This window comes from Sphaeramia orbicularis, chromosome 24 (genome assembly GCF_902148855.1).
Source record: "Sphaeramia orbicularis chromosome 24, fSphaOr1.1, whole genome shotgun sequence".
NCBI lineage: Eukaryota > Metazoa > Chordata > Actinopteri > Kurtiformes > Apogonidae > Sphaeramia > Sphaeramia orbicularis.
In genome coordinates, this window is record NC_043979.1 from 24,223,718 (window position 1) to 24,251,544 (window position 27,827).

A 27,827-nucleotide genomic window follows, 5' to 3' on the forward strand; every position below is an offset into this window, starting at 1 on the left:
ATATGGAAGTAAGAGCATATATCCCCTTAAGTTAGCTGTCGGTGTAGCCCTGGCCTCAGCTGTAAGTGAAGCGCCAGAGAGCTGCGCGAGCCCATCTAACTTGATTTTCAAAATAAAAGCGTTTCCGTATCAACTTGACGGGACTAAAGCATCCACTGTCGTCTTCCTGATATATTAGAGCCAAGGCATCACGCATGTTGTTCTAATGTTTAATAGGTACACAGAAACCTTTTAGACAGAGACGGAGTTCAGCCATGTTCAAGTTAAGCACAGAACCCTTTTATTCCCCTCCTCTCCAGGAACATACCAGGAACAAAGGTTCCTACCCAGCCTATCACTACATCCCCCTTTCTTTTCTTTACAGGAGCAAATCATAGGGTAGAAATGCATTTGCTAAAACGTTAAAGTAGTGTCTAATCACATACATTTTACAGTTGGATTGTATGTATATGCACATTCCAATTAGTAAACTCTGTAAACAAGAGCTTATAACTGCTTAACACTTTTTTTTTTTTTTTATTAAACACAAACCTTTTTTTTTCTTTACCCGATGACCACTATAACAAAACTGACATCTTTAGTAAAATTTGGCATGAATGAGGGAATGGGGTAGACTACCCAAACCCTATACTGAACAAGGGGATTATTCTGCCCCACAGTCATTTCAACTCAAGTAACATAGTCTTTTAGGTACTCTGGTGTTTTTCTGACTCGAGCAGGATAGCGTCTCTCAGACTCTGGTGTCTGCTGGTTAGAGTCATTGAGTACTCCAGGTAAGACTGGTCCGTTCACAGTCTCAGCAGGGTTGTTTTCAGAAGTATCCGGGATGGTAATATGTGGCTCAGGAGCTAGAGGGGTGCATGAGAGGTGGTACCTGTTTCTCCGGAGGATGTAGCTTGGTGTTTCCACGATGTAGGATCTGGGTGTGTCTGCTATGGACACCACAGTTCCTCTCTGCTGCATGTCCTTGACCCACACATGATCTCCAGGAAGCAAACTGGACATGTTGTGAGCTCTGTGTCGTTTGTCGTAGTTCAGTTTTTGTTTTTGTCTGTAACTCTGTTCTCTCTTCTTCACCTTTCCTAAGTCAGCTCCCCTTGGATTGAGCTGAGAAGGAATGACAGGAACAGTAGTACGTATCTTACGCCCCATGAGCAGTTCCGTAGGACTATAACCATTGGCTAAAGGTGAGGCACGGTAAGCCATTAATGCTAAGTAGGGATCACTAGACTTCTTTAGTAAACTTTTGATAGTCCGTATCACACGCTCCCCCGCCCCATTACTCTGTGGGAAGAGTGGACTGGATGTGACATGTGTAAAACCCCACATTTGTGCAAACTTTTGGAATGCTTCAGATGCAAATTGTGGACCATTATCTGAGCCCACTACCTCAGGTATAACCGTGTCTAGCAAAAATAGACTTACAGTGTTCAATAACAGCTTCTGAAGTTGTACATGAGAGTTTGGCTACCTCAAAAAACCTCGAGAAATAGTCTACAATGGTGAGGTACTGGTTTTTACCAAACTGAAACAGATCTACACCTACTGTACACCATGGTCTGGAAGGAAACTCAGTTCCTAACATAGTCTCTTTGTTGTGAACTCGCTCTCGGGCACATGTGTCACAGTTTTCAATGAGTTGTGTTAGTTCTTTGCTAAGACCTGGCCACCATACAGATTGTTTAGCACGCTCTCTGCACTTTGTTATGCCTAAGTGGCCCTCATGAAGTTTGTTCAGTATGTTACCCCTGAGTGTTTTTGGTATGACAAGCCTACAGCCTAGTAACAACAAACCGTTCTGAACAGTCAGTTCACCTGCAAAGGGTAAGTATGGTTGAAAAGACTTTTCCAATGAAAACTTGTCTAGCCAACCATCTGCACAAAACTGCTTGAGCTGGTGCAGTACTTCATCCTTGTCCTGGTGAATCTGTATTTCCTTGAGTCTCTTTTCAGTTGCAGGGAGGCTGGCAACGATGGTGTTGGCGTAGAGGTCGATTTCCTCCTCGCGCAGTCGCTCCTCTGAACATGCCATTGGTGCTCTTGACAGCACATCGGCTGTTGCGATCTCTTTGCCGGCCATGTGTGATATAGTGAATGAAAATCGCATGAGACGCATTTTCAGACGTTGGATACGTGGAGGCAGTTCATCCAGGTTTCTTGAGCCTAGCAGTGGGACTAGAGGTTTGTGGTCGGTTTGAATGTGAAAGTCATTTCCGATCAGAAAGTCTGCGAATCTCTCACAAGCCCATGTTGTGGCCAGCGCTTCTCTCTCGATTTGTGCATAGCGCTGCTCTGTGGTGCTCAACGCTCATGATGCATATGCCACTGGTTTCCAGTCTGTACTGCTAGATTTCTATAAAAGAACAGCACCCAGTCCATAGGAAGATGAATCAGCTGAGACTAGTGTGTCTGCAGAGGGATCATACAGTGCTAGTCCTGGGGGTGTTGTCAAGTCCTGTTTTATGCTTTCAAAAGCTTGCATTTGCTGAGGTCCCCATGACCACATGTTTGTTTTCCTCAAGAAATCTCTGAGTGGACGTGTCTTCTTGGCTAAGTGTGGCAAAAATTTTCCCAGATGGTTTGCCATTCCCAGTAAACATCTCACCTCGGAAATGTTGGTTGGCTCTTTCATGGCTGTTACTGCGTTGACTTTATCTGGGTCTGGGCTGACTACAGACACCTGAATAATCTGACCCAGGAACTTGATTTTAGTCTTTGAGAATTCACATTTGTCGTTCAGCGTCACTCCTGCAGATATGTAAGAACTTTCCTTAGCCCTTCATCGTGCTCTTTTTGATCTGCTCCCCAGATGAGAACATCGTCCATTTGGCATACAACTCCTTCCAAGCTCTCCAGAATCTGCTGCATGCGCTTCTGGAAGTGTTCTGGTGCTGAAGAGAGTCCAAAGCACAGACGATTGTATCAGTAGCGACCAAAGGGAGTGATAAAGGTTGTGAGCAGTGATGATTCTTTAGAAAGAGGAATCTGCCAGAAACCAGCACTGGCATCTAGCTTTGAAAATACCTTGGCGCCTGAGAGCTGTCCAAGCGTGTTTTCAAATGAAGGAAGCTGGTGTCTCCCTCTTAATACAGACTTGTTGAGTTGAGTGTGGTCTGAGCATATTCTCACTCGTTGTCGTGCAGGTTTGGGTACCACTACCATAGGTGCGCACCATTCTGTAGGCTGCTCCACCTTGGAGATGACTCCTTGTTGCTCCACGCAGTCCAATTCCTCTTTGACCTTTGGTAGTGGAGGGAGAGAGATGTGCCGTGGCATTGAGATGGAGAATGGTTGTGCTCCCAGTTTCAGTACAATGTTGTATTCTCCTTTCATTTTTCCCAGTCCAGTGAAGAGCTCTGGATACTCCTTTTTGACAGTTTCTTTAGAGTCCAAAATAGCTGTATCCAGCCTAACTATTAACTGTAGTACAGTTGCTGCTTGCCTACTTAGTAAAGCTGTATTTAGTCCATCTACAACATAAATGTCTTCAATAATGGTTTTGTCCTTTCTCTTTAAAGTTGCAGCAAACTTGCCTTTGACTTTTAATGGTGACCGGCCCGGCCCCATCAGCACTTTCTTTGTTCGCTCTAGTTCACTAAACTGTCCTTTTTCAGACATTTTTGTTGGGACAGCTGTCACATCAGCACCTGTGTCAATTTTAAACACAGCATTGGAATTGTCCATTTTGATTTCTGTCATCCATGGGTCTGAAGAATCACTTGAAAGTGAGCCCAAAAATGCAATATCCTCTGATGAAGAATCTTCTGTTAATTTTTCTACATTAACTTCATGCACTTTCTTAGATCTGCATACCCTAGCAAAATGTCCTCTCTTTTTGCAGCTATTGCATGTAGCATATTTTGCTGGACATTACTGAAATGCGTGACCTTTTGCGTCTCCACATCTTGTGCACTGTTAGGCTTTGTTGTGTCCAGTCTTGGGCTGTATTTTGTTTTCTTTGTGTCTGGCGCCCCCTTGTGGCTTTGCGCGCACATTGTCAAGTTGAGCGTTTACAACATCTCCTTTGAAGTTAGCTTTCAACATTTCTTGTTGTTTCTTGACCATTTCACTTTGTTTTGCTTTTGTAACTGCTTTTTCCAGTATAAGTTCCGGATCCATTTGCAACTGTTCTGATAAAAGTTTGTCTCTGAATCCAACAACTAGTCTGTCTCTGACCATCTCGTCGTGTAGTGGGCCGGTGTGGGATAAAATACGGACCTTGTAAAATTTGGACCTATTTGGAATTTGCGCATGCGCGAGCGCAGCCTTACCGGATGTCAGGTTCAGCGACCCCTAACCCCTACCCCTACCCCGACCCAAAAGCGCACAATTCTACTCGCAAGGTACTTATTTCATAAGCCTCGCTGAACCTGACATCCGGTAAGGCTAAACTCGCGCATGCGCAAATTCCAAATGGGTCCAAATTTTACAAGGTCTGTATTTTATCCCAAGTTGTGCTGTGGGATAAAATACGGACCTTGTAAAACCGTATCCACAGTGTTCAGCTAAACAATGTAGTGGTGATAAAGCTGTCAGCCGACTCGCCCATCTCTTGCTGCCGCTGATTAAACTTAGCTCTTTCAAATGTTATATTCCTCCGAGCTACAAAGTGAGCATCTAGCCTCTGTTTGACTGTACTGTACTCACTCGTTTGTTCTGGTATGAGATGTAGAGACTAAAATGTCCTCAGCTTCTTCTCCCATACTGTAAATCAGGGCGTTGACTTGGTTTTCATCGGCTTGGGTTTCCAAACCTGACGCGATTCGAAACCTCTCAAAGCGTTTTATCCATTTGGTCCAGTCTTCTGCCTTGAACGAAAACTTTTCCGGCAGCTTTACTCGATATTGTGCCATTTTAAGCCTTGTTGACGGTGCCGAAACTTAGCTTGTTGACGTTAGCTTCCGCCTAGCCGTACGATGCTAGCTGCCCGGACTGAAGTTATTTTTAACTTTTTCAGTCTTTACGTCGTGGCCATTTACTTTGTCCATTATCTCCTCGTCTGGAAGCTTTTGGCACCACTTCTGACACCATGTTCTAATGTTTAATAGGTACACAGAAACCTTTTAGACAGAGACGGAGTTCAGCCATGTTCAAGTTGAGCACGGAACCCTTTTGTTCCCCTCCCTCCAGGAACATACCGGGAACAAAGGTTCCTACCCGGCCTATCACTACATATGTGACGTGACATTTCTCTACGCACTGTTGTCGATCAAGTTGGAATAAAATGTTTTTATCTCTTCCCATGAAATTAATGTGGTATTGTGACTCATTCTTGATAAAGTGTAACTGAATGCAGTCGATATGTAATCATTGCAGCTGATCAAAGCCCAGATAGCAATTACCTTTGGGCCGGATCCGCATGAAAGCCTTTACATCCGTTTCTAGCTCACATCCGTTTTCTGACTTTGGACCAAATCTGCATCGGATCCGTCTTCCAGCTCTCTCTAGCAGTTCTGGAGTTGTGCTGGCTTACGGATTCGGCCCAGAACAGTCTCCCATCACACAACCAAGACTGATTTTCAAAGTAGTAATACTGATCTGGACCAGAATCGTAATACGAATCTGGACCAGAGTCGTAAAACAAATCTGGGCCAGCATGATTCTCGTGTATATTCTAGATGTGATTGAACGGAACTGAGCCAGAGCCGGACCATTAGAAGATCCGTTTGGCGGAGCAGTACCTGTTTTGGCCTGATGTGCATTTGGACACCAGGCCAGATCCACCAAACGGTTTCGGGCGTTTCTGTTCCAGATCCGTCCCAGTATCTCTTTGCCATCTGAGGAATCACAGTAAAACTTTAAAGCCCATGTTAGTTCAATATGTAAAGTGTTCAGATGCAAATCTGTGGCCACTGCGCCTCATTTGACTTTTACACATAATTTTTAAAGGCTCTGCTGAATATTCAAATGAAATATTCTATTAAGATGAAAAGCACAAAGGCTATAGAAAAGTATTGTATTTTCCTTTGTCGGACTGGGGTGGGGGTGGTCAGCAAACGGAGGGGGGGGGGGGGGGGGGGGCACCAGTCAGCTGTCACCCCCGCCATCATCATCATCATTAGCTGGATCTGATGTATCTGTTTGAGCCGCTCCAACCCGACCCCAAATAAAGTGACATTTTCTTAACCCACCCCAGCCCCACCCACGGGTCCCACAGGTTACCCCCATCAATGATCTGGGATCTGTGATCACTGATGATCAATAATGACAATTGCGGCCACATCCCCAAATCGCTTTATCCCTTGGAAGTAACTCAATGGAAATGTGACATTCCTGCCAGTCCGCTGAAATGCCGTTTGACGGAACTCAGCCGAAAGCGCCGAAACTGTGTAAGAGCGGGATTTGGTTCCGTCTCAGGACAGGTACACGGACCTGGCCCACATCAGTGTTACAGGTTTACGCCAGAAGCGCTGGAATTTAATGGAATGGAACAAATAAAAAAAAATCACGGGGGTGTATGTCCTCTGATATGTCTGAACCTTTTGGAATTAACAATAGTAAATAAATACATTTAAATATAAAAAGTGTCATAATTGAATAATTAATTATAAGTAATCATATTTTTGAATAAAGGAATGAGAAAAAAAAAATCTATTAGTTGTTTCATTAAGTCTACCCCATTCAGTGAAGTTGACTGGTCCAGTTAGTCCAGCTCCACTGTCGTCCGGATGCAGATGTATGGACACACTCCACATTACAGGTGAGTACTCTGATTTTTTGTTCTGATTTGCAGTATTTGGTTCAAAGTATGTCAAACTAGTATGATGATTGGTGTAACAGTTTTTCCAAACATAACTCTGTTCACCTCAGTCAGTTGTTTGTCTGTTTTAATAGAATAGTCGGTTGTTACAGTCTGGAAAGGGGAAGGCTGCCGTGACTGTGTCTGATGAAAAAGAATGATTAAATAATGTAAATAAATTGAATAATGATTGAAAATAAAAATTATAGTAATGTTGTGTAGTGAATTTTGAGGCGCATATGGATGCCAAACGCTAGTTAAGAGGTGAACGTCAGTCACACATTACACGGTAATGTAGTGGCCAAACTATTAGCATCCGTTATATTAGCTAACATGCTATGCTAAGCTAAATGATGGTCATATAACAGGCTGCAGACGAACAGTCTAAAACTGTGAAAGTAAAAAAAAAAAAAAAAAAGCTTAAGGTGGATTAATGTCTGAAAACTATGATCAATCGTCACCAAATTTTGTGTGAACATATCTAATCATGTCAACTCTCACCTCTTCTAAAATCAAAACAAAAACCCTAATATTATGGATGTTGTCCCGTTAAGCTTTAGCAGGCACACATTAGAGAAAAAGCTTAATGTAGTTTCATGTCAGAAAACAGCAGCGGATCAACAGATTAGAGATGGACTTGTTCTTATTCTATTCTATTTTTAAAGGTTACTTATCATTACCATTTATTAGATGGATTTTTCATTTTTCATATTTTAGAGACGCGCACACACACACACACACACACACACAGACAAACAAACGGACAGACAATTTATTAAATAAATTTGTTGATGATTGATCGCAGTTTTTGGACATTAAGGGCCAGATCTACGAAGATCATAATTTGCGTTTAGTAATTTGCTTGCACAATTTTGTGTATGGGGCTGGACCGCGGTTTGTGGGTGATTTACAAAGATTGCGCAAATAACAACAGGTGCAAAGTCTTGCAGACAGCCCTATTTAAATGAGGGTTTTGTGTATGCTACTGGAGACAATACGCTGTAGAAACTGCTGTGGGATACACCAGCACTAATGGTAACTGCGCTGAATGATCCAGATGCATGGAAATGTAACGTTGGAGGAGTCTAGTCATAGAAGGTATTGCATGACTCATTCATTCACTCATTTTTCATTTTAAAGGTGTGTGTGTAGGGGGGGTGGGGGGTTTGGATTAACTGTGAATAAACTGTATTTACATTTTCTCCTCCCAGCACACACACAATTGCGTGTCAACGCCCCATATTACATATTCATTCAATCTGTTCTGTCATTTATGCACTCTTCCCACTGTCACATACTCACAGGCAGCTATGGGCTTACCTAAAAAATTATTTGAAAAAATATTCACTCTGTTTGTGTCTATTTTACATTATAGGTACTGTGAGAAAATGCGGCTCCACCAGATCCGCCACCAGTGGAGTCAGCAGCTGTAAGATGGTTTGGATGGAGCGGGCATCAGGAGAGGGAGAGAGGCGTCAACGCTGAGCCAGGCATTAAGTTTTTGTTTTCGGGCTTTTCCAGTCAGTTTGACAGTCAGTTCAGTTTTTGTCGCAATTTACTGTGTTCTATCAGTTGTTTAAATTTTTTCATACATGTGTTTGTTAATATGGCCTAGCGTTAAATAAAACTGTTTCATCTATATGCATTGGTTCTTGATTGAAGATCTAGTTGTACAGACAAACACGACTCAGACTAAAAAGTAAGCCATGTTAAACAGATACATAGACTACATCCTTGATTCAGCTTCAAACATTCATTTGCGTGTAGATATTTTTGGTCTTAATTTTTCCACAGTCAGGTATTAGCCCCTGCAAATTCATGACCTGTCTAGACTGGTCTGATCTTGGTATTTTACATATAGCCTAAACAACAACTACAGCATTAGGCCAGTTAATGATGATAGTTATAGTAATAATAACAACAACAAAAGCAATAATAATGCCATACATAATTCAGAGAGCAAAGAGATGCTGGTGTAAGTAATGTTTCTGTGCTGCCGATTTATAGAATGATTTATTCATGCGGTCTGACAGGATGTAAGACAGAGTGCTTTTATTGTGAAGGCAGGAAGTGTGTTATGTGTGTAAAAACGCAGGTTCATGCTGATGTTGAAGACAGTGCTGTGAAGAAATAAAGTGCCTCCAAAGTTAAAACTGTCATCCTTTTTACACATCGTGCCGTCAGGGCTCATCTTCCACACGCTCGGTTACGCTGGGACGGATCTAGAACAGAATCGCACCCCGACACGGCCTGAAACCGTTTGGCGGATCTGGCCCAGTGTCCAAACGCACATCTGGACAAAACAGGTACTGTTCCGCAAAACAGATCTTCTACAGGGCTAACGGGTCTGGCACCGATCTGGCAAACGGGTCTGAAATGCATCTGGAATGCGGGAGACTCCGGCACAACGGAGCTGGGCCAGAACCGGGCAGGTTCTGTACAAGATCTGTTTCGCGGAGCCGTACCAGTTTTGGCCCGTTGTGCGTTTGGACACTGGGCCAGATCCGCCAAACGGCTGCGGGCCGTGTCGGGGTGCGATTCTGTTCCAGGTCCGGCCCAATATCTCTTTTTGCTATTTGGGACGGAGCTGGGCCAGAGTCGGGCCGCTTCTGTACCATATCCGTTTCGCGGAGCCGTACCAATTTTGGCCCGTTGTGCGTTTGGACACTGGGCCAGATCCGCCAAACCGTTCCCGGGCCGACTCGGTCAGCGATTCTGTTCCAGATCCGGCCCAGTGTCTCTTTGCTATCTGGGAGGTGATTACTGATGTGTATAAATAGGAAAAAAGGGGGAATGTATCTGAAAACGTAATTATTGCAACTTTATGCACAGCGGTGTACTTCTTTTAAGAACCTAATTATAATATAATTCTTATAAGTCCATTTGTTGGATCTGTAAAATTCTGTAAAGCACGAGTTTACTTCTAAATATGAATAACGTCTTTGGTTTTTGGCCATAACAAATGTCATACAATTCAAATGGCCAAAAAATTTGATTTTTGATTAGTCTTCTTAGTCAATATCCCCCTCTCTAAAGCAAATGACACCAATATCCCATGGAATGACACTGTCATTCTGGAGAATGACAATGTATTATCCATTCTTATGACCACCTTCTCCCTTGACAAATGGAATGACAATTATACTCAGTGGAATGACACTGCAATTCATAAGAATGACAGTGTTTTCTCCTTGTTATACTCTCTATTTCCCTCTCTAAAGCAAATGACATCAATATCCCATGGAATGACACGTAAACCGACACGTCGTTATCTGTTATTCAAAGTCATCCGTCGTTCCCATTATAGCTGTCATTCCATTCAAACTATTCCAATCCATAGACACGCTAACAATTAGCCTTTACAAATTAATTTAAGATTTACAAAGTCTTTTTATCCAGCAACAAAGGTTCACATCAGAGATATTTTATGCTATTCATTCTTACAACAACTGAACATAAAATACTCACAGGAAAATGTTTGTTGGGCCATACAAACAGAGTGAAAGAAACGTGTCTGTTAGTTCCTTGTTATGTCCAAACTTACTACGGGAACACCGCAAGGACAAAACATAAGTTAGTGCAACTTATTCCGACCACTAGAGGGCCCCCTTTGCTTGCTTTTAACAACTGAACATCACATATTATTGGGCTTATTAGTATTAGTACTTATTAGTGGGCTTAAGACTCCTGTCAATCACTCACAACCGGAAATAAACTGGCGGGGACATAAACATGGAGAGAAGTACCGGCCTTTTCCATGGACATTTTCATTTTAAATGTCTTCAGATGGTGGGGTTGAGAAGGCCAAAGCTGTTTGTAAGCACTGCAATGTGGAATTATTTTTTATCACCGGAGTACTTCCAGTCTGAAATATCACTTAAAGGCAATACACGTTGTTGATGCCGGTGACCCCCCCCCCAATATAACTATGTGATTAATCATGATTAACTGCAGAAATCCATATGATTAATTGCGATTAAAAATTTTAATCGCTGCCCAGCACTAATATATTTATGATATGCAACCACTTCACCTATGTTGTCATTCTTGAATTTCTTTTTTACCTCCTGAAGGTAAATACACACTTTATTATACGTTTTTTTATTTGGCATTCAACAGATGTTATTGAGTTATCAGATATTTATCTCATATCAAATGCTTAAGTAGTTTAGTCACTGTGTTATGAAGTCGTACTTACCTGAACACACCACACCAGCATCTTTGTTATGACCATAGCCACTTGATCCAAATGAAAAATGCTCACAGTTCACAATGGAAGACTCATTACCCAAACAGTTGATCCTATTCAACCAGATACGTCCCTGACCTTCGCCAAAGAAGGCTCCAGATTTTGCTGCTAAAGCCATCCCACAGTCCATTTCTCTGCACAGGACGTCGGCATCCAAGATGTCCCACCATTCATCAGTCACTGTTCCCCACTCACCACTGTGCACAACCTCCACTCTGCCAGAGCATCGATCAGTGCCGTTCACAATCCTTAATGGAGTACCTGAAAAGAAGTTCTGTCATGTTTCAACTGTTCACACACTGAATGCTAATAATAGTTGGATTATTTTTGAACACATTCAGTTTATGTAGGAACTTAGCAGAGGTGTAAATATTGAGACATTGAAAACATCATGGAAAAAGCCAAACCTTAAATAAAAATGGATAACAAGAAATCCACCGATTAGAGCCTTTTCTATTATTTCTGAACATGCTGTCTTACCTTTACAGGACAGAGAAACACCCTCACACCTCTCTGGGTTTTCTGTAAATGTACAGTTTGTGATTGAGTTCACATCCACAGAGCAGTTACTCAAATAACTCCTTTGTCCACTGTTTTCTCTGTAGATTGGTGTGTCATGTGTTTTGATAGGAGCTCCACAGGAGAGTTCGTAACACAGCATCTTTTCTTCACGTGGGCCCCAGTTATTGTTACAGACTTTCCCCCATCTGCCACCACGGGACACCTCCAATCTGCCAGAGCAGCGGTCAGTCCCGCCATTGGATCTGATTGATCCTAGGTAGGAAGGCAAAAGAAATTAATTAATTCAGATTCTTTATTTATCAGTATACATGCATCACATACCGCAATTGACCTTCTGCTTTTAACCCATCACTAGAACATGCAGGAACACACCACACACTGCAGACTAGGAGCAGTGGGTTGGCCATATCAAACACCCAGGGAGAAAATGAGGAGGTTAAGTGCCTTGCTCAAGGACGCATCAGCCAACAATTTTCTGGCAGTCCAGGGAAATTGAACCAGCGACCCTTCGGTCACAAGCCAACTCTCCAGCCTTCTAGGTCATGGCTGCCCCCAAAAGTGAAGCCAGAGCTATTAAAACAAGTTAAATAACTTCATATTAACACCAAATGTATATTTTCATGTGTTCTTATGAATATCAACATTTTGGACGATGAAGAAGAGAGTGTATTTACTGTAAATTGATGGTAAACACTGAAACATATTTTAAGCAGTAAACAGACTTGTATGATTTAGTTTAATTGGGATGAAATAAATAAATGAATATTGGTGATGTATAAAAATGACAAATGGAATCTGCATTCTACAGATTAAAACAGCTTAATTCTTTGGTTCAGTTTTAAAATCTTTTGCATATAACACTGCATATAATTAATGGACAGAGAAGCTCTGTTGTCAGCTATTGGTTTCTGAACTGCCATTCTAAGGCTGGTAGTTTGAGTTTGGACTGTTGCAATGTTAGCTGTTTTGCACCCTGAAGTGACCATATCTGAATGAAAGAGGCAGAATTATGGGGTATGAGGGTGTCTGATAGGGTCATGGCCAGTGCAACTTATTAACCATAACTACAGTGGAGCTGTCCGTCAGGAGAAAAAAAAGTGTTTGAATTAAATAAACACAAGCTCCGACAGTCTGACATACAGATCTGTCAATTAAATTCCAAAACAGCAGACATGAAACCCTTTTATTCAACCTGAGATCTGATTATGGTTGAGGGGTTAGGAGAAAAAAATAAATATGAACCACCAGAACTCTTATTAGACGTTACAAATAATGAAAGAGACCTGAATGATGAGAGAAAATAATTATGTTAACTATTTTTTATAGAAATGTTGGGTGTATGTTTCTGGTACTCAGGGCTTTTTGGAGCCAACCCCAGTCACCATCAGTGCATTGGCTTTATTTTGAAGCTCTTGCCCCTCCAATCAAACATGATGACTCTGTCATGAAATGTGTATGAAAAAAGAAAATAAAACTTTTTTTAACACTGTTTTTTTTAGAGTGTTGACAGATATTCATTTTGATGCAGGTCTTTCTCAAAGGGGTCATATTTTGCTAAACCCATTTTTGTTAGTCTTTGATATATTTATTTGTGTATTTGGACCCTAATAGTTTAAAACGTTTGAATTTGAATCCTCCAGGTGCTGCAAAGGTGTCTTTATATTCATTTTGGCAAAAAATTTAGTGGATTTCTACAACCCATTTTAATTCCTTCTTAATTTGTTACGTCTATAACTAGTTATGTCACGACATTTGCACATATAAGGTGAAGACTTCCGACGAACATTTCTCTGAGTACGCCATAACTGTTTATCAGCAGATGCGGTTATTGTCCATACTGAAAATATGTCCAAACTTCAAGCCGATTACCTAAATGTTCAGTTGTTGGTTGTATTAACAAACACAAGTGGCTGAATGGGACAGAACAGCACAGCCAACAACCTGGAGGGAGTGGGGTGTAAAGTGGCTCATGTGTATTTAAAGGGCCAGCGCTCAAAACAACATTTCTGGTGTCATTACTCAGAAATAGGGTTGAAGATGGATCTGTGGAGTTGAATTAATGAAGATTTCAGACCCAAGAACAGCATTTACAGTTTATGTAGACCACAGGGAAATGTTTTAAAATGTATAATTCCATATAAAAAAAAAGCAAAATATCACTCCTTTAAGTAGTGAAACCAGTACAAAATGTCAAACTAACAGTCTCAGGACTTCATAGGTCTCTGCAGCATTGTTTTTGATTCTCAGTCATACAGATGTCCCTGAACTACTCCTCTCACACATCCACACCTGGACATTCAACCAGCAATTTTCCCCTACACTTTGTAACAATTTTTCAGTATCATGCAGTGGGTAACAAAACTGTCATCCCTGTCAGATACATTACCTGTGCATATAACCCCAGCATCTTCACTGTGGCTACAGAAATGGATACCGAAGCCTCTATGACGGCAGTCAAAAAGGGATGTCTCGTTACCAATGCAGTTAATGTCATCAATCAAAATTCTTCCTCCACCTCTGCCAAAAAAGGCACCGGATTTTGCACTCAGAGCATTCCCACAATTCATTTGTCGGCATGCAACCGTCGCTTCTTCAAACCCCCATCCGTCATCACAAACTGTTCCCCATTCTTCCATAGCGTAGATCTCCACTCGACCCGCGCATCGATTATTCCCACCGACCAATCGAATTGGTTTAGCATCTATGACATTGAAAGAACGAAAATTGATGTTATATTTGATTTAAAACGAATGGACAACAAAGGCTTTACATTTTTAAGACAAAAAAGAAAATGTATAACTTACTTGAGCAGACAACAGTGGCATCAACACAGCTTTCCTGAAATTCCTGAAGACTGCATTCAAAGAGAGACTGCTCATTTCCTGAACAGTTGGCTTTGACTCCAGACAACCCATGTGCCTCTCCAAAATCTAACACTTCACTCTGATCCACCGAAGAGCCACATTCGGCCAATCTGCAGGCTAGATCAGCTTCTTCCTTACCCCAGCCGCTATCACACACTCGTCTCCACTGACTATTGTGGTACAGTTCCACTCTCCCCCTGCAACGATTACTTCCATTGACCAGCTTCACACTGTCTGCAAATGATGTAGAATGATATTTTAGTGTTTTAGCCCGAAAGGACCCATGGTGACATGGTGGGTGTCTCACACCTTATAAACATTCTGGATGGTTCTATGTTAAGCTAATTCCTTGATTTTTTACTCATGAAGTCCCAGAGTGACACCTATAGCGCATTTATGATAGGTCATGTGACCAGTGGGGTGATCATTTGATCCCATACCAAACAACAGAACTTGACCAAAAGTTGCATATGGAAAATCCAGCTAGCCAGCTAATTTTAACATAGGTTGTTCTGAGTCTAAAAGGTAAGATTTTTCTAATTGAAGGATTGCAATGTTTAAATATCATGCTGTTTGTCAAAAATAAGCTATTGTTCACACACTTTGTATAAAATTATCACGTAAATATTGGTGTGACACAGATGTCACATCGGGCAATTAGCCTAAAAACAGTTGAAAAAAATTGTTGTGACATATGTGTCACAATAAGAAAACTAATCATGATCTGATCAGTTTATTTTGCTGATTCAATAATATTTAGTTATATATTGTATAAATGTTTTTTTTTATCTTTATGGAACCAATATTAGTTAAATAATTTTATTCATGGGTTGCAATAAGACCTGTTTGGCACCAATTAGCTAGCTATTAACAACATGGCAGGTCTAGGACTCTGTCATGACATGACATCAGCTGCAAGACATGAATAGTTAACTTTTTTTTTCTCTAGATGGATAGGAAAAAGAGATGGGATTGGAATAAGCACAGACAGTTGATTTTGGACATGATTTAGAATGGAGATGAAAGTGAGATTGAGGGATTTGGTGATACCAGCTCAGATGAAGACGATCCTGTTGGAGGTCCCAATTACACTCCCTTGAATCAGGAGTCAAGTGAGTCTGAATGTGAGTCAGATAGGGAAGTGCCACAACCAGTGGGGGAAATATCTCAACCAGAAGGGGAAGTGTCTCAACCAGGAGAAGCACCTCAGCCAAGTACCTCAACCAACAAACACCCTCTTGGCCAAGAAAAGTTCACATGGAGAAAGAAACCTTTTGAAGCCCCTGACTGCAAAAGGAGAGAGTGTCATACCTCCAGATGTGCTCCCCACTCCCCTGCAGTACTTTAGGAGGTTTATTACAGAGGAGATGATTGAATCAATGATGGTGCAAACCAATCTGTACAGTGTCCAAACCTCTGGCACACTCAAGAATGTGTCCACCACAGTCAAGGAGCTGGAAATCCTAATTGGCATGTACCTACGCATGGGTCTTTGCCAGCTTCTGGGAAACCGTGCCTACTGGGAAAACGACACAAGATGTGCCATGGTAGCTGATAACATGTCACACAATCGGTTTCAGACTCTGCTCACATCTCTTCACTTCACTGACAATATGGATTTGTCAAACAGGCAAGAAGGGGACAAGTGCTGGAAGATCCGTCCATGGCTTGATAGGTTCCGCAAACAATGTCTTGAGATCACTCCAGAAGAGTAAATCAATCGATGAGCAAATGGTGTCTTTCAGAGGAACATGCAGCCCAATAAGGCAGTATGTCAAGAGCAAGCCCCACCCCTGGGGATTCAAGATCTGGGTCCGTTGCACTTCCACAGGAATCCTCTGTGATTTTCAGGTGTATGAAGGTGGCACTGGGAAAAGAACCACACTTGGCATGGGAGGCGACGTGGTGCTCAAGCTGTGTGAAACTCTTCCACCAGGCCAGAACTACAAAGTGTTCGCCGACAACCTGTTCTCTTCAGCAGCACTAGTGCATCAGCTTCTTCAGCGGCAGAACTTCTACACAGGTAACAGATGCAAACACACACACATACTAACATGCACACTGACACTTACTGACACACACATGTACACTGACACACACACACAGTTAATAACAACAAAAACATTTCACGCTCTGCATAATATTCTCCATTAGCCTCTCTTGTTTTTGTTTGTAGTTTTGTCACTCATCTTATCTTATTGTTTATGTATTGCAGGAACACTCCGCAGCAATCGCTTGTCTGGATGTCTGCTTGAGGATGACAAGAGTCTTGCCAAGAGAGGCAGAGGATCTTTTGATGCCAGGGTGGAGAAAGGGGGGTCCATGGCTATTGTAAAGTGGCATGACAACAGGTCAGTCACCTTGATCTCCTCTCACGCTGCAGTGGAACCACAAGACAAAGCTCGCCGCTGGAGAAAACAAGAGAAGGCATTCCTTGACGTCAACCAGCCACACGTCGTCAAAGAGTACGACACCTTCATGGGGGGGGGGGGTTGACCTCAATGATGGATGTATTGCCAGGTACAAGTACAACATGAGATCATGGCGGTGGTACATCTACCTCTTCTGGCACAGCATCATGCTAGCCTTGGTCAACGCATGGCTGACCTACCGCCGTGACTGCAAGCTGCTTGGTGAGAGGCCACTGAATCAAAGAAGATTCCAGGCAGAGGTGGCAACTAGCCTCATCCTCATCCAGGAAAAAAGGGGGCGCCCATCACTCAACAGCAACACCACACCTCAACCAGCAACTCCCAAGAGAGTCCGTGTTAGAGTTCCTGATGATGTTCGTCTGGACCAGGTTGCACACTGGCCTGTGAAATGCGCAAAGCGTGGCCGCTGTACAGTCTGCAAACAGAATGCAACCACCACCCTCTGTCAGATGTGTGACGTGCGTCTCTGCTTCACTGAAGAGAGAAACTGTTTTAAAGCACACCATTTTGCCTAAGCACACATAAACCTCTCTGCTACACTGGCAATCACCCAGTAGTTGTTGAGATCCTAGGTTATTTGTTGTGGAGTTAAAAATGTTATGTTCTGGTAGGATCTTTGTTTGAGAGTAGAAATGAATGTGATTGGTGGTGTAAAGAGGAAGGTAGGGAGAGTATTAATGATATTGGATGTTGATCTGATGATATACAAATAAAAAAACAAAGAAATACATTCTCATGCTGATTTATTTTTAGAAATTCAAGATTAAGGTTTAACAAATAATTTAACTCTTGAAGGCCCAAAGTGGCAAATAAGTCACTTTTGAGATCTCTGCCACCTAGTGGTGGAATCAAACTTTTTTTTTTTAGAAACGTGTTCTATGTGCTCTATTTAACCTGTGTTGTGCCCCCCTTAATTTTCCTTGAAGTAGAAATGGGTCCGGGTCTTTATGGGTTAGACCACAAATCCCAGGTATGCCATTCTGCACTGACAGCACAGCACCCTAATACACTCTAAAAAATGATAAGTTGGCTCAACATAAAAAAAATTGGTGTAACAATTTCCATTAATCTTTTTAAGTTATTTCAACTTGGCCATAATTGCTTAAATGCCACAAAATTTCTCTAGTTAGGTAAACTCTATTACTTTAGTACGAACAACATGATTTGCTTTCTACTCTACAAGCTTAATTAAGTTGAACGAACTTAATTTTAATTGTGTAAAAACTACTCCATTTAGTTATACTGACTTATTGTTTTACTTTTATTCTACTCAAAAATGTCCATACAAGTAGTAACCTTAATTTTTTGAATTGGCCTAACTTATTTCTGTACATCAGATCAAATTCCACACAAAAAAATGCAGTTATATGATCAAACTGCTTATTATTTTTCTATGCATCTCAATTACTATATCTGTCTACATGTTGATACCCCAATTGTACACAACACTATCGTCCCCATTCTATTAAGAACATTTAATTATATTTGTCAAGCAGTGAAAAGTTACATTGACCAATATAACTACAGTTGACAATAAACAGGAAAGGCATCGTTTGGCCTATGGCTCTTACTCATGGTGCAGTTCTATAAAAATACAAAAATAAACACAAAAAGGCCAATAAACATTACCATGCACACATTAACTCAAAATTAACACCAACACCACAACCCTGCTGAACCCCTGCACATCAAATAACACATTTTCAACAATATACCCAATACCTACAATGCAATGCGACAAACACGCCACAATATATACTACAATTTTAAATTAGAAAGTAGCAAAATGTGTATTATTCAGTCCTCGAACAATTAAAACTACTGCTGTAGAAATTCAGTGCCAATTAACAACCATAACACCATTCGGCTTCCATAAAATAAAATCTAACAAGACTAACGTTATGGTGGAATTGCTACATCAGTTAAATAAAAGTCTTACATTACTAGCTTAAACGTTACCACCTCTAGCTGAGGAAAAGACTTTAGTGTGGTGTAAAAATGATGTCTTGTTGTGTGTGTTGATAGTTATTCGCTGAATAAAACAAAGCTAAATTCTATCAAGCCTTAAAGTTTAGTAAAGTTCTGCGCAAAATCATGTTTCTCCCTTTTTTTTCCCTGTACTTCCCTCCATTTCTTGTGGTAGGTGTGGTCTGTCAGCAAAACATATCCAGGCTCGTCAGCTTTGTACTCAGCTTTTGAGGAAGCTTCCAAGATTTTTAAGTGATACTAACTTAATATACTGCTTTGTTAAGTTAAGGCCGAAATGTCTGTTCAAAATCGATATATTACTAAGTTACGACTGTTTCCTTTACTTTTCATATAGACCAACTTCATAAAATAACTTATCAACTGATTACAATGTGTACATGTAACAAACTTATTTTTTTAAGCAGAAAAAACTCTTGATTTTAAGCATAACTTACTAAACCATGAACCGTTTCTTGGAGTGTACGAATTAACCAATAGGCAAAGAGCTGACCCCAAGACAGGCCTTTAAAGACCACCCTCCCTCATTTGCCTAATGAAGCAGAAATGCATACAGAAATGTAAAAAGGACACGCAGGAATAAATAGGCTTGGAGAAATAAATAGAGGAAGAAAATGCAAGAGAGAGAATACTGGGGAGGTAAATATGACTATGAATTTAAAAAAAAAAAGCCAATAAATTAATAAGCTGTCAGATGAAAATAAAAGATAGAAATAAATGAAAAAAAGAGATAAAGACAATGTAAATAGAAAACAACACAAAATAAATGCAAGGATAAGGATAAAATAAATAAATAAATGGTATGGAAAATGAAATGTTAAAGTAAATAAATGCCTTCTAAGTTTTTTTGTATCATGTATTGGCACACAATTTAATTTATCGAGCCATTTTTATATTTCTGTACATATTATTAAATATGGCAGGGTCAGTCCTCGATAGCCTGGACCTTCCGGACAGGAAAAGAGGACATGTCAAGGTAAAAGAGGATGTTGGATCACCCTATTTATATTAAGTTTTTGATTTGGAGCCAGAGAAGAGAGCTATAAGAGAAAGGTGTGACATCCCCCAAGTTCAGCTCCTGCAGATACAATTCTTAATTTTTCTTTGATAGATGCATTATTGGTCTTGGCTCAGCTTCTTGGTTGCTAGAGCTAACCCAGTGCTTTCAGGTTATTTTAAATGTAGGATAGGATAAGATAAGTTAAGTTAAGATATTCCTTTATTGATCCCACAATGGGGAAATTCACAGTGTTATCAGCGGCAAACATATACATAAACATACACATACGCGTAAAACAAACAGTCATATAAATTTGAATTTAAAAAGTGTTTAAAAGGAGAGTGCAAATACCAGGCATGATTCAGCTTAAAATCATGACAGGTGGTCAAGTAAAAAAAAGATACACACAGAATGGTACCTGAACAGATAACACCAACATCTTCTCCATGGTTACAGTCGTGATCTCCTAGACGATCGTGTTGACAGTTGAAGATGGAAGACTCACTACCAGAGCACCATACATCATCCAGCCAGATGCTGTTACTTCCTTGTCCAAAGAAGGCCTTTTTTTTGACTTCGATAGCTGGTCCACAATTAAGCTCTCGACACAACACTTCAGCATTGCTCATCCCCCACTCGTCATCACATACTGTCCCCCAGCTGTTCATGTAGAAGACCTCCACTCTACCAGAACACAGTTTACCTCCCACCAGCCGTACTTTTGTACAATCTGAATCAAAACATAAATAACTGCAGATTATCACAGCATACTGTAACATATCCTTTTTTTTGTGAGGGCAGGACTATGGCAAAATTTGAATAGGATGTTTCAGTCATTAAACCTAACTGTAACATACTGACCTGTCAACAGTGGTAGACTCAGCAGACCTACAGGTGAAAAATCACAACTACAAGTCAAAACATTTTTGATTCTGTATTTAGGGAATTTTAAAGGCAAAATTTATCAGGCAAAATTTTTAAAGCTAAACAAAATGAGAAACTCACCCACTGACAAATAACATGCCAAGTGTAGCTTTTCAACAGAAATGAACGTCATGTTGTTCTGAAGTGAAATTCTGTCAAAAAAGTAACGTAGAAGAAAGTATTTTTACAGAATTAACAATTGTTTTACTTTTTGGCTATGTTGTTTCACCATTTTGTTCTATGCTAGAATAATAAATTCATGCAGTACAGTAGCTTAAAATGGTTGCATAACTGTCACTGTTATTGTTGAACTTAGACATACAGTACGTTAAACTATCTCCATTCTTTTCTGTCACATTATGTAGATGAAATTAAAATCTCAGTGACCATCTGTACTGAATCATAGTGTTAACAGAGCACAACACATGATATGAGTCCAAATCCATGCCACCTCATAATTACATTAAATAAAATTAGCAACATATTATTGATTGAAACTCAAGCTCTTAAAATGACCTGTATTTGTGGTCTGAATTTACTGAAATAACGTTCATCATTTTGAGTCAAAATGCGGTATAGACACTGAGCTCTAATCTGCAAGAACAGGTTATTAAACAGTGGTACAACAGTGGTGCAAGTATTTTCCTTACCTCACAACATTTGAAGCAGGTTTTTTCTCATCACAGAAGTCCTTGTCTGGCAGCAGCTCTCAATCCTTCAATAAGGGACAGAAGAAGTGATTTATTACTCTCTTGTCTTCTGGTTAAATGTGTTGTAAGTTTTTTTGTTACACCGTTGGAGCCAAAACTTATACCCACCCCTCCCACCTCAAGTGTTTCATAATAAGACATGAAATGGCACAGTGCACAGTAGGTCATAAGTCCTAATATGAACCGCTCTGACAGTAGAGCCTTTTCTAATGTTTCAGTTCAAGCTAACAGGTGTTTTGTACAGATTCATTTATAAATGGACATGACATGCTGGTTGTATATATTTATTCTCTTGTGTACATTATGTGATGTGATCAGTGTTCATTAACCTCTACAAAATAAAATAACAAAGAGTAAGGTGTATGCACATGGCACATGGATGACATTACACTTTTACGCTCAACATCATCATCAGACCCTCTATTTGATATTAATGTTAATGAAATGTGCATGTGAAGGTCTCAGTGTGTATTATATGAAAAAAGTGTTGCAGTTGTGTAATGGATGAGATGTTGCAACTGACCAGTGTCCATTCAGCATTTTAATATGGTCCATTTCACCATTTGTTACCACATATATGCACTTTATTTCCCACTTTTGCTCCAGTTACAAATTAACACCAACCCCCTGCTTAAACACCACATGGTGTGCTTCCCCTTTTTTCCATTTTATTCCCAGTCCTAAAATATTGTGTTTACTGGCAAACTCTTGAATGTGCTTAACTGCATGTCTTTTTGCTTTGAGTGGATTGAACCCAAATGCAATACAGTCAGAATGCAGGTAAAAGTCAGTAACAGTCTTTATCATGAGTATAACAGCAGGAAACAAATGAGGAAGCTCTTGAGTGAGCAGGTGCATGAGCTGGATTTGTACCTGGGTCACAGATCAACTGTCGCTGTGGTTCCCCACTATGAGAGACAGACCCCCCACCCCGAGGCAATATTTCTCACAAGCCAAGTGTGATGATTTTTGTGTGTCTCCAATATACGGATAGAGCATGAATTCTGGAAGCAGCAAGAGACTCAGCCCTGAACATCGAAAGGAAGGAGATCCGTTTCACAGTGGACTACAGCGCGGCAACCAGGAGCCAACGTAAATCCTGCTGTGCTGCCATGGAGGAGGCTCGCCAGGCTGGTTTCCATGCTTTTCTTATCTATCCGGCTACTACAAAAATATCTAAGGGCCATGAACACAACTTCTTTGATGATCCTGTCAAACTGGAAGGCTTTCTCAAAAGTTGGGAGCCGAACTAGTCCAGTGTGGGAGTGAAAAGAATGAGTGGAGGATAAGCCATTTTCAAAAACAGTGTTAACGACTGCTGCACAGGAAAATACTAAATGTGGTAATCATTACACCTTCTTTTGACCTACTTTTCTTTACCTTTTCTTCTACTTTAACTGAACTGACTGCTGCAGAGATTACTAAGAGAACTTTGTTTTTGTTGACAACTTTTGCTCATGTGATGTAGATGCTGCTGACTGGGTGGTCTCTCTCACATGACAGTACTGACTAGTTGTGTTGGGTGAGATCCACTTAGTTTAAGAATCGAGTCAAGTTTTCCTAGGTCAAAAGGGCTCTTCGGTTGGATTTATTACTATATCATTGAAGTTAATAATTATTATTTGCTGCTAAAGCGTGAGTAGGGAAAACAGGACACTGCTATTGTTTTTCACAATGATCACTGATCATCGGGACTGCAAGGGTGTTTTGTGTTTAATGTGGATGAATGTATGTGGGTTTTGTTCTTGTCAGAGGATGTCAATCTCTCGAGTTGTGGCTGGGCCTAGATATGTCCTAATAAATAGTTGTAGAATTAGCATCAATCAAATGGTTCCGGTTACAAATGTGATGAATGACATCAATGAGTTTGGATAATGATTTCAATTAATTTACCTAATAAGGGATGAAAGGTTGCTCATATCAATATATGTAGCCTAATAAATAAATTAATTGATATTACTAGCATTCTCTCACAGGGAAACGTACATATTCTAGCGATTTCAGAAACTCATCTTGACTACTTTTGATGATTCAGATGTAAGTATGTAGTAAATATATGAGGGACAGAAATGAAAATGGAGGTGGGGTCACTATTTACATTCAAGATCGCATACCGGTAAAAATTAGGAGGGACCTAATGTCAAGTGAAATTGAAGCAATATGGCTGCAAGTGTACATCCTTCACTTAAAATTCCTATTATTTGGTTGTTACTATAGGCCTCCTAATACGAATTCCAGTTGTTTGGATAAAATTTGTGATATGATTGACAAAGTATGGGACTTGACTAATGAAATGTATCTCCTGGGAGATTTAAACATAAATTGGAATGCAACAGACTGTCCACTGAAAAATAAGCTTTGTTAAATCACAGATGCACGTAATCTAACACAAGTGATAACTGAGCCAACAAGAGTGAGTGTTAAAAGAGATGGGTCTAGAACCTCAACCTGCATAGATCACATCTTTACTAACTCAGCCAAATTAAAGTAATATCCATACCAATGGGCTCTAGTGATCACAACCTGGTAGCAATTCTGAGGAAAACAAAAGCTCTTGGAGAAGGACCCAAAATCATTTTTAAAAGATCATATAAACACTTCAATGAAAACAACTTTATTGAAGATGTGAGGAATATTTGTTGGGACTGTGTGCTAGAGAAAAATGATCCTGATGATGCAGTAGAAAATTTCAATAAACTCTTTGAGGAAATAATTAATAACCACAAACCAAAGAAGAAAAGATCCATTAGAAGTGTTAAATCACCTTGGACTGATAATAAATTAAAGGGATGTTTGGTACAGAGAGATAATGCAAGGAAAATGGAAATTAGCTCTAACTATGAATCGGATTAACAAGTTTATCGCAAACTAAGAAATTATGTAATCAAACTGATTATAAAGAAGAAGAAAATTCATACGGAAAATGTATTTAATAACATAAGGTATGACAGCAAGAAAATGTGGAATACTTTAAATAATATAATGGGCAGGAAATCTAAATCTACTCCATCATTTCTAGAATCAGAGGGATGTTTTTTTAACCAAGCCTCTGGATATTGCGAATTACCTTATAATTATTTTATCAATAAAGTAAATAAACTTAGGGATGACATGAGCCTAGAGGATAACGAACAATCACATTCACTTATAACAGATCAAATTATGGCAGACAAAAAGTGTGAGTTTAGTTTTACTACAGTTTGTCACTCAGGTAGAAAAATTATTACGTGCATGTAAGGATAAACCAACCAGAACAGACAACAGACATGAAACTATTCAGACTGGTAGCAAACTTGATTTCTACCCCAATTTGTCATGTATTTAGTTTAAATATAAAGAAATGTATTTTTCCTCAGACATGGAAAATGGCAAAAATTATTTTAGACACTCCTAAAGTGAACCGTACCATTTTTAAACACCACAGCATGAAAAGCAACTGAGAAATTCAACTTGTTTATTCATTCTCTAATGCTGATGTTGAGTGACATGGACTGCCTGCTAAATTTGGCTCACCTGTCATGATACTGACACAGAATTGGTAAAAGTATGTGGTAAAATGTATTATTTTAAAACCTTATTTAAGTGTTTTGTTTGTTTATGGATACAAGCTGATGTCTTTATAAGTTCAAATCAGTGGAGTAGGTTTGATTTTGACATTGGCGGGGACACAAAAGTGCTCCAAGGCAGCACACCTGAAAGTTGATGTTTTTTTTGCATTTGCAATCATAATTTCACGTCATGTAGAGCTGATCAAACAAGCAAACAATCAGTCAGAAAAAACTTCAGTAAGTGACATGTTTATAATGCATATCTGAATATCTAAAGACAATACAAGAATTTAATGCATTCTGCAATTTTATTCTCATGACTAACATATCCATCATTATTTAACTTCACCTGTGAATTTACAGCCTCTCCTCCTTTATCTCCTCCAGCTTCACCTTCTCTACCTCCTCCTCTGCCTCATCCCTCCTCTTTACTGTCTGTCACCTGACAAATATGTTGATGCATGACATATGAACAGATTATGAATACAACAATCATAGAGTTTGATGGTACAGTTACTGCCTGAGCAAAAAAGGCTTTCATTTTCAATTATTATTATTGTAATTTATTCCCCAAAAATATGGATAAAATCACATCAGCATCTGGAATCTGAGGTTTTATTGTATTTTCCCCACAATTTTTCTTTATTTGTGTTTTTAAAACAGGTGTCTTCCATACAAACATGTGAAAATAAGTAAAAATAACTTTTAAAAAAGTGTGTCTGTTTGGCATTAAATAGTGTCTTTTATTTAATATTTGTATTGTTGAGCCTCTACAGTTCTATACCCTTGAACTAACTTACACTTTGACTCCTAAAGAAGTGTCTTTTGTCCAGTTTTCTTTTCTTTTACATTCTTCAAATCCTAATTACCAAGCACACTTGCATGCAGGGCCAGGTCTAGCCATTTAGGCACCCGAGGCAAGATATGAAGTTGGCGCCCCCCCTTAAAAAACACACACATGCACACAAACACACACACACACACACACACACACACATATGGGGGGGGGGGGGGGTACGAAGGGGAGATACATGAAGCATGAGAGGAGATGCACAAAGCAGTCAGCAGTAAACCACATACAAACATATATAAAACAGCCAACCAGCAGTAAACCACACAGAAACACAAATAAATCAGATAGAAACATATAAAACACATAGAAACCAGACAGAAACATATGTAAACCAGCCAACTAGCAGTAAACCAGATAGAAACATATATAACCCAGTTCAGAATCAGTAAACCACACACCTTAGCAGATATCTCATATCTTAATCATCTACAGTTCCATTATTAGCCAACTTTGCTTCATTTCAGTTCAGCTAGCTGTTGCTAGTAACATAAAATGTTTTATAACATTATAAAAGGTTATATACCTCTGTAATTGGATTATTTTTCTGCCTCCTGTTCTCTCCTCTTCTAAACTGTGCAGTTAAGGCCTTGGAAGGCCTTTTCATGGTGATAAACTCTCCATCCTTTACCTGGATGCTAGTTCAACACCTGTCTGACTGTCATTCAGCTCTGCTCAGTCTCTGTCACACACACACAGTGAGCACTGTTCTGGAAGAGCTCACCTGGGAAATTACAGGGGGGGTTGCTGTTGTTTTTTTTTAATTCTCATTTCATTATTTTGAAGACTATTAAAGAGAAATTACTTTGTTATCAGCCTATGCCGCTAACTGACACTGCACGCACGGACACACATACGCACGCGCACGCATGCAGGCAAACACACATGTACAAATGTAAATGTTAATGACACCTCAGATATTCAAATCCGTCTAGCTGACATGACCCAGGCAGAACAAATGTAGACAGGTTGACAACTTACGCTAAGTGGTTGGAGATACGAACTGCCTCCTGTCCTGTCCTGTCCAACTAGCGGATAACTGTAGCTTTTACAAGTAGATGGAGTAACAGCGGGGACAGCCAATCATATGTACTATAGCAAAACCGCAGAGCCAATCGGACAATGATAATTAGGTTAGAGGAGGGACTTCTAGCAGAGACCGACTGTTAACCCTTTGTGTGCCATAATCATTGCCTAAACACTACAGACAGTGGTTGTATTGATAGAGACAACATAGTAGTGGCTGGAAATTGGTAGGGGTGTGTCCCTAGCGTCCCTACGCGATTTTACGCTCCTGGTTCAAATACTTAATGTTATTCCACTGAGGCTGGTACAGTCAACGTTAACGTTAGCTAACTTCCTAGCAAGGAGATAAACTCTGTTTCCATTCTATTGTGAATAAATTGAGCTGTAGAAGTCCAATCAGTGACAGTGCTGTGCAAGTTTGCACATCACATGAACTACTTCAAAGTTCAGTTCATGCAGAAAAAAATAAATACATTCATTTAACTTTTTTTTAAGTGAATAAAAACTGAGTATTTCTGTGCTTATCTTTCTAAATACACACTCTACATGTTACTGCCCATCACTACTATCCCCAACTGTTGTGAATATTATTTACACCTGTTTTATTGATCACAGCTAAGGCAGTAACCCCATTTTACCAAGATTTTATCTGGACCAAAAGCATTCAGAATCTCATAAATAGACTGAGGGACGCCAAGCTGCTGGAAGAAGTGAAGGGAGTCCCCCCCAATTATGGAGGGGTAATTCACACTCTGGTTTAAATCTATAGATGACCTTTTAATTTGGATATCAAGCAGGAATTTAACATGCAATCACAAGTGATGGCTTGAGACACATCTGGTGATGCTTTTTAAAACCCAAGTGTGAACAAAGTTCTAATCAGCCACTTGTGTCCAGATATCTCAGGACATATGTTATTGCAAGGTCTGAACGACTCACATAAATATGCAAACATGTGCAAATAATACTGTACATAT

At 40.0% G+C, this 27,827-nt stretch overlaps 1 protein-coding gene across 1 annotated transcript in view; it reads right to left on the reverse strand.

Moving 5' to 3' along the window:
• Positions 1–27,827, reverse strand: part of LOC115415093 (deleted in malignant brain tumors 1 protein-like) — a 72,503-nt gene that overhangs the window by 30,230 nt on the left and 14,446 nt on the right. The window contains exons 1-8 of the mRNA XM_030128541.1: positions 21,367–21,528; positions 20,798–20,868; positions 20,654–20,680; positions 20,211–20,522; positions 14,315–14,608; positions 13,897–14,211; positions 11,469–11,762; positions 10,938–11,249 (exon numbers count right to left, since the gene is read on the reverse strand). Of these exons, the coding sequence (XP_029984401.1) occupies positions 10,938–11,249; positions 11,469–11,762; positions 13,897–14,211; positions 14,315–14,608; positions 20,211–20,522; positions 20,654–20,680; positions 20,798–20,849 (1,606 nt within the window). The 5' untranslated portion in view covers positions 20,850–20,868; positions 21,367–21,528. Of the gene's footprint in view, positions 1–10,937; positions 11,250–11,468; positions 11,763–13,896; positions 14,212–14,314; positions 14,609–20,210; positions 20,523–20,653; positions 20,681–20,797; positions 20,869–21,366 lie in introns of the transcript that reaches the window.